The sequence below is a fragment of the Brachypodium distachyon genome, chromosome 1 (assembly GCF_000005505.3).
Source record: "Brachypodium distachyon strain Bd21 chromosome 1, Brachypodium_distachyon_v3.0, whole genome shotgun sequence".
Taxonomy (NCBI): domain Eukaryota; kingdom Viridiplantae; phylum Streptophyta; class Magnoliopsida; order Poales; family Poaceae; genus Brachypodium; species Brachypodium distachyon.
This window is the reverse complement of record NC_016131.3, coordinates 30803303-30811434: the sequence shown is the minus strand read 5'-3', so window position 1 is coordinate 30811434 and position 8132 is coordinate 30803303. Positions and strand designations below refer to the sequence as shown.

Sequence of the window (8132 nt, the reverse complement as noted above, 5' to 3'; positions counted from 1 at the left end):
CTGCCATGTGGAGCCTGCTGTCTGGTGCCACGTCGAATTGAAACCCGACCCGGCCCGTTAACCTGACGTCGGATTGAGCTTTGAAACCCATCATCTAGTACGCCATGTCCTTGATCATAGACTAGGGGCTGGGGCACGCCCTTGCGTGCGCCTGAGCACAAATGAGTGTTCATGGGCAATTGCATGGTGGTAAAAAGGATTACATGCCTAAGAGGTAGAGTTGGACAGCCTACCAACATAGGACATTCATGGAGGCACATTTGTTCCATGTCCTGTAGATTGCAGTTAAATTACAGAGAACCAACAAATCGAAGGATAGCGAGACTCTATTTTGATAGAGAAGCATTAGAGAAGCATCTAATTTTTGCTAGCTGCATCAGGACGAGTCTTCAGCCTTCATGTAACACATGCAGGCAATTTAGGTCGACGGCAGCGGCAATCCTGTATGAAATTCAAAGGAAAATGAAACAGGGGAACATATAACATTCTGAACAGCAAATATACATGAAATGAATGGCAAGAAGATATGGTGGTTTTACTGAACTTGATGTGCCTTATAGGCGGTGAGTAATGAGGCGCAGTTTGTTTCAATGAACCTTGAAGACAAATGCAATCATATCTCCTTCATGTATTCCAGGAACACATGTTAATAAAGGCATGGAACACATGTAATTTTTTATTCAAAAATCAAAGAAGAACACAATCTCTTGGTGTTATGCTATCTTGCAAAACTGTAGAAATCCATATAGGAGTAATAAACTGACTGGATAGTTCGATATTGCCATTCCCTGTCAATGCAGAATGCACTTTTATAAAAGAAAAGCCTTGGAAGAATCTCTTTGTACTCGCATCAATACTACCACAATTCAGATTTTATGAACGCGTAAAAGAGGGGCAACTCACATGTATGGCAAGCATTTTTAAATGGAAAGAAAGCTCTAGATATGGGAGATGGAAGATCAACCCATCTGGTTAGATCATTGGATACCAGGTGTCCCAGACTGCAAGCTAATTAGCAAATAAACAGGGGCAACAACAACCAGAGTTGTTGAAGACACTAAAAAACATATAACTAAGGCTATGGCATTGGGCTTGACCTGATGCAAGAACATAAATCGCTGGGGCGCACCACCTGAGCGCAAATGAGTATTCATTGGCAAAGCACGGCAGCAGACTTCATGAAACATAAAATATAAAAGATTAAGTGGTCAAGAGGCATAGATTCATTGGATGGATTGATTGTTTTGCTTGCTCATTAATAACAGGCATGCATGCAGACATGCATGCATGCAGACATGCAGTCACGTCTGTTCCCTTTCTTCTAGGTTGCTGGTTTATTACAGAGGACCAAACGAACTGAAGGGCAGTAATTAATGTATTTCGATAGATAAGCATTGGCACCAAAAGAGATATTTCGCCAAGTGCGCTGCTGCACATTATGATATAATAGACAGAAGCTGCTTTTCTAGGCAGGCAATAGAGAACATAAGAAGATTCTAAGGCTAGGTGAGTGCAGGTGCATGAGGATGAGTCTTCATGCTTATTTCAAAACATTTAGCCAACAGGTGCCGCCAACAGACGACAGCATGTATGAGATTCAATATAAAATGAGAGAAGCGAAGATATGATATTTTGAAATCACAGAAACGGTAACAATATTTGATTTAGGGAATTAGGGTGGTTTTACCGAACTTGATGTGTCTTATAGGCGATGAGCAACGATACGCAATTTGTTTCAATGAACCGCGAAGACAACTGCATCTGCATCTCCAGTTACCAACTTATTGAAAAAAAGATGTAATAATGATAATTTTATGCAACACCCTATACTTCACATGTATTTAGCGACCAAACTTTTAAAATATCAAATGCCATTGACTTTAAACATAGCAAACTGGAAAACTTAAGACAACAAAAGATGAGTTCGTCTGCGGATCCTAATATGCGAACCTTCATCAGAATTGGAACCAACCCTCATGCCTTTCATGAGACAAAATAAATCATCATCAGAGGAAATAAAGCCTCCCTAGAACGATCTGAAAATAAATATAACACGGCAACAACACACAAATGCCATATGAGGCAATAACAATTAAACAGGAGGAAATTAATCCCATATAGCTTACCATTGCACCAGGACCAGCAGGTAAGCCCAAACATTATCTGTCCATGGGAATGCTGATGCTGAAGATGCCACATATAGGAGACATGAAATTTGATAATGACATATCAGGTTCTGCTTATTACATTTGATAAATTTGGTATAGTTACTTAACATGGTAGCACCACAGAAAGCTAACAGACAGGAATCAAATAAAAGTAACCAGTACTACTAATTTTTTAAATTCAGAGACCAGAATTCAAATGTGCTTTGACAACTGATGTTCACTAAACTAAATCAGATCATTTGTGGTATGAGTGTGTGGATTATGTGTCATCAACTTGCTTGAAATTAGAAAGCTCCAATAGCCCAGCAAAAGGAAAGGATCAACCAGCTATGCAAATCACCGCCATACGCAGAGAAGAAATATTTTTACCAAAATACAAGACAAAAAGCAAACTTAGAACTTAAAATCTCCGTCATGGTTGCAGGTTTCATGTATGATGAGTGTAATATAGATTACAACAAGAAAATTCTGTTGTTCAGAACAATTCAAGTCATAGCTCACCATTATCTGCATATAGAGAAGCTAATAAGAATGCACATAAAACAAGAAATGGAAGTACAGTCAGAAACAAAAAAAATTAGGTTATGGTTTCCCAGACATGTTTATTGATGAATAGCTAACTAATATGAATGACAATGCCTTGCTTATACCATAACAAAAAATAAAAAGCTAGCTATGATGATCAATGAATCCTCATTGATGAACAAGAGTTGTACATATGCATGATCTTGCTAGATCCTAAGCTCACAACAAACTTGCCCTTGCTTATAACAGAAACATGCCTGAGTAGAAAGTGTATGCGGAAGGAGAGTCTGATACATTTTGGGGAAGGAGGGGAGATCAAATCAATTACCGACGGAGCCGAAGAGGACGTCGAGGGTTATGCGGCTGATGCTTTCTCTCCCGGTTACTTGTTTTGATGTCAAAAAGGCACAAAGCATAAGTGGTAGACAAAGAGGCCGGAGAGAAACTCACCATAAGTCATTCATTGCAGGATCAACCGTAAGACAACGACGCGGTTCCATGACACATGAGATTGTAGGCCGGCTCCGTCCCAAGACCAAACCCTCGACCTCCTCCCTTTCAATTTTAGCCACGTCAACGGATTTAGGCCGAGATGGGTCATTTTGGACCAAGACGAACGTTAATCAAGACTAGCAGGTGTGCCCGCGCGTTGCTACATTAAGGACTAGTCCATACATTTAGCAAGTCGATGGATCAAACTGTTATCGCGTGCCAAGTTTTTTTTTTTTTGCAGGTACCAAGTTTATTTTTTAGATCGACCGTGCCAAGTTTATGTATCGCATGTGCAATTAACTTAACTCGATGCTTTTATTGGTAATTTGTAGCAACCTAAGACAAAAATAAAATATAATACATTAGTGCTTCCAGCGGGCACTTGCCGATTTATATATTACAATGGTGTCATCGTCGAATTTAGCCTATCCCTCGGAAGGTTCACCGACCATTGGTAAGCGGGTAATCTGCCAACTAATGTTAATTCTGCAGCAATTAACACTAGAAAAAAGAACTATATTTTTATTTGTGTGCCAAGCAAAATAATACCACTGAATTAACGGTGAGATGGTCTAATTTTTTCCTCTCTCTTTTCTTTTTTTTTCCTTTTTCTTAAATAGCATGGGTGGATGCAATGATTTGCGACGAGTTTAGGACAGACAGACAAGACAACACAGGGTGTGCAATGCCAGGGACACCCTGACATTAACATCAACTCGATATGACGACGCAGTCGAGTAGCAGAAAGAGAAGAAAATGCCTAAACGTGCATATTTCAATAGTATTTTCTTTATTTCAAATTAATTGTACATGCAGGATTTGCAAGTTATTTAGATTTTTCAAATGCAAACGATTTTAATATTACAATCCTATTGGATAGAGAGAGGTTGGGCTAAGCAGATATTGGGTGAAAATGCAACAAATTGCATGGAAAATACGAAAAGGTAGAGCAAGTAGTATTTTGTCCCTTTTGTTTGTTTTGTCTCTAAAATGCTGCATTACAACTAGTTTGAAACAAAGGGAGTTCGTGTTTTTCTTAAATTCTCGATTCACTGAACTCCATCCTCTCGCCGCTGCTCACCTCTGACAGGTCGCAGTCGGATCAACTACTCTCGCGTATGGTGTCGTGGTCTCGCATCCGCTGCTGGATCAAGCCTTATCTTTACCCTTGTTTGTTCACTCTCTATAAACATTACGCTGTATTACAATCTATTTGTTTTTTGAAAGAAAATTGTACGGAAAACCGCTACGATATAAATAAGAAGTGAGGAACCGAACCCAAATGATGGGATTATACATCCATTCCCCAACCAAGTGAGCATAAAAAAAATGAGCATCATCATATCGAGTTTTTGTGAATTAAACCTAGGGCGTAGAAGAGTTCTAGGCGAAAAACCTTTAGCCCGTGTGATATTTAAATTTGAAAATAGTACTCTCTCCGTTTCAAAACAAGTGATATGAAATTGTATAGACTCTTTTACAAATCAACGTCACTTAATCCCGGACAGAGGAGTAAAAAACACGGTAGCATACCTGAGAAGAAAATGACAAAAAAAAACTATTTTCGGAAGATGTTTTTTTTTGTAAACGATAAAAACTTCTTGTATTTGCAGCCTGCTCCCACCTGAGGTTAATCACAGCCATCGATCCGTCGCTTGATCAACGACGGAGCCATGATGAGCCAGCCAGCCAGGCGAGCATCCCGTTGCCGTCACGAGCCTCCAGGAAGAGGCATCATTTGAAGGGGACAGACTTGTCTGGATCTCTTCTCAGACCGATTAGCTTCTCACAGAACCACACAGTTTGCTCGCATTTTTCTTTTGACGATCGAGCCATGCACAGCCGCTAGTACTGATCCATGAGTTCTTTCCTTCGGATCAAATCAACAAACTAGTTTGACTGCCCCACCTGCTGTCAAAAAAAAAAAGGTTTGACTGCCTCAGCAGTGAAACGTGCATCCACCGATAGGAAAACCTTCTTGTGATTTGACCAAACTAAAAAGGCCCAAAGGAAACGTTGACTCTCGTCACACACGACTAAAATGACCACTTGTTTCGTCTTTTGGAGCATGCAGCACGTCACATAATTTTTTTCTGCTTTCCCGCCGAAAATATCGTTTCCCTTCTCCGTGGAGGGCCAGCCGAGCAGAGGCATGAGTCATTCTTGCAAGTTTGAGCAATCTTCTTCTTGTTTGGTCAAAAAAGAAGATGAAAAGGCCCATAATTCCTCCATCGCCCCACCCCTTCGCTGACTGAACTGAGTACGAGCTGCCGTGTCCGTGTGTGTGCGCGCGTATATATATCTTCGGCATTTGCACACCAACCGGGCTTTTAACCAACGCTGCGCCACGAGGGCTGCCTGCCGCCCCCTCTCCTGATTCCTCATTCCTCACACGATTTCCGGCGATTTTTATGTGATCTCACGGCGTCCGTCATACATATGTGAGCGTGTTCCCATGCACCTTTGGTTGTCTTTGACTCTTTGTCAAAATTCAACCCACTTCTCTTTTTGATCCATTCCAAAATATTCCCTGCCAGTGTTCTTCCTCGTCTGTCCTCTGTTTCTTCATCTTAGCCGGTTCTTGAATCGCTTCGCGTTCACTCCATGGACATCTAGGCATCTAGCTCCTCCCTGACGAAAGCCTTTTTGCTGAATTCGGGACCGGGGTTCGATGGGGTGCTTCGCCTTCACGAGCGCCGGCAAGAAGAAGCAGAAGGAGCCGCGGAAGCGGCCTGCTAGCGGCACCGAGTCGCCGGCGCCCACGTCGTCGGGCGGGGAGACGAAGAGCAAGGCTTCGTCGGCGTCGACGCCGACGAGGAGCATACAGGAGCTGTCGGAGGAGAGGGGCGCGCAGCGGCTTCGTGTGTTCGGGCTGGAGGAGCTCGGCAGCGCCACCAACGGCTTCAGCCGCGCGCTCAAGGTCGGCGAGGGCGGCTTCGGCTCCGTCTACCGCGCCTTCTTCCGCTCCGCCGGCGCCGGCGGCCGGGTCGTCCTCGCCGTCAAGCGCCTCAACCAGCGCAGCCTGCAGGTCAGAATTCATCGAAAAGCCAGACCAGATTCTTTAGTAGTATACTCCACTATAGTCCTTTGTGATTGCAGTGAAAAAACTTTGGAGCTCCATGAAAAATCTTGGAATGAGAATACACAAATTCGCCGGGACAAGGACATCCACTCGTGTCAACTTCAATTAACGAATCGCATATCATCACATCACAAGTCAAACTATTAAACTGTAGAACTCACAATCACTGCAAAAAGATTTCATCGGCTTTGCAAGGGGAAAAAAAACAAATGTACAGTACTAGTAACAAACAATCGACAGATTCAGTAGCTTAATCAAAGTTGTGGATGGATTTTTTTTTCTCGATCATTTTCAGGGGCATAAGCAGTGGCTCGCCGAAGTCCAGTTCCTGGGCGTTCTGGAGCACCCGAACCTGGTGAGGCTCATCGGCTACTGCGCCGTGGATTCAGAAGAAGGCAAGCACAGGCTGCTGGTGTACGAGTTCATGCCCAACAAGACCCTGGACGACCATCTCTTCAGCCGAGCCCACCCCCCGCTCCCCTGGCGAACCAGGCTGCAGGTCATGATCGGCGCCGCCCGCGGCCTCGATTACCTCCACCAAGGAGTCCAAGAAGTCCAGGTTCCGTCTGAAACTCTCTGCTCTGCACTGACATCGTTCAAGAATGGCAGGGTTTTTTCAAGGATCTTGATCCGTGGTGGTTTAGCCTGGCAGGTGATATACAGGGATTTCAAGGCGTCCAACGTGCTGCTGGACGCCGATTTCAAGCCCAAGCTGTCGGATTTCGGGCTGGCCAGGGAAGGGCCAACGGAAGGAAGAACACACGTCTCCACCGCGGTCTGTATTCTATATCTCTCCATCAATTGTTACAACGAAATCTGGCAACAAAGCAAAGCTCCATGGTGAATGAATGAATGAATGAATGGCAGGTGGTGGGGACGCAGGGGTACGCGGCGCCGGACTACATCGAGACGGGGCACCTGACGGTGAAGAGCGACGTGTGGGGGTTCGGGGTGGTGCTGTACGAGATCCTCACGGGGCGGCGGTCCGTGGAGCGGAGCCGGCCGGCGGACGAGCAGAAGCTGCTGGGATGGGTGCGCCGCCACCCGCCGGACGGGGACAGCTTCAGGTCCATCATGGACCCGCGCCTCGGGGGGCGGTACCCGGCGGGGGCCGCCCGTGACGTGGCCAGGCTCGCCGACCGGTGCCTTGTCAAGAACCCCAAGGAGCGGCCTGGCATGGCGGAGGTCGCGGAGGAGCTCGAAAGGGTGCTCAAGATGGAGGCGGCTCCTCCGGCGGCGGCTAGGGGGTGACGGAACCTGGACGATGGCTGCAGGATGACAGGCTGAATGCTAGTAGCAGTGATTCATTCGGAGGACACAAAGAGGAGATATTGGCAGAGTGAGAGTTGCAGAGAGATCTGACGGAATGAAGGCTGTAAAACTAGTTTAAAAAGTTTGGTTATGCACAATTGTCCATACCATACGGACAATGACGGTGAATATATTATACCCTGTCCGTTTCATAATTTTCGTCGAAATATTACATGAGATGGAGTATGACGCAATGAGCATGAAGCAACCGGTTCTGTTAGTATTTCTTTGCTGCTTGGTAGGGATATATTTTTTGTTGCTAAAATAGCCCAATTGAAAAAAAAAACCTCCTCCCAAACTCCTCGATGCCAAACTAAGCACTTCTTTGGATTGCAGGATTAGAAAACGTGGCAATAAAAAAAACAGAGAATTAGAATGACATGCACATTGAATTTCTGTAGGATCTGAAACACAGAAATTTGAATAGTGGTGTTTTTGGATGGTGCACAGAAAATAAACATACAAATTTTACAATAATTAGGGGAGAAGAGTAAAGAGATAATATGCTTTGGAAATTTTAAAGGAAAAAAATTGAGATTGAGCTCATTGTAGAA

At 44.3% G+C, this 8132-nt stretch overlaps 1 protein-coding gene across 2 annotated transcripts; it reads left to right on the top strand.

Moving 5' to 3' along the window:
• Positions 1-5438: 5438 nt before the first annotated feature.
• On the top strand, positions 5439-7782 carry LOC100837440 (probable serine/threonine-protein kinase PBL19). Of its 2 annotated transcripts, none has more exons than XM_024457724.1 (5): positions 5439-5626; positions 5802-6213; positions 6563-6826; positions 6920-7042; positions 7135-7782. In XM_024457724.1, the coding sequence occupies exons 2-5, from the start codon at positions 5857-5859 to the stop codon at positions 7516-7518; spliced, it is 1128 nt and encodes a 375-aa protein (XP_024313492.1). In that variant the 5' UTR covers positions 5439-5626; positions 5802-5856; the 3' UTR covers positions 7519-7782. The 2 variants fall into 2 exon arrangements, with proteins under 2 accessions (XP_024313492.1, XP_024313491.1); XM_024457723.1 differs by having other exon boundaries at positions 5441-5626; positions 5723-6213.
• Positions 7783-8132: the final 350 nt, after the last annotated feature.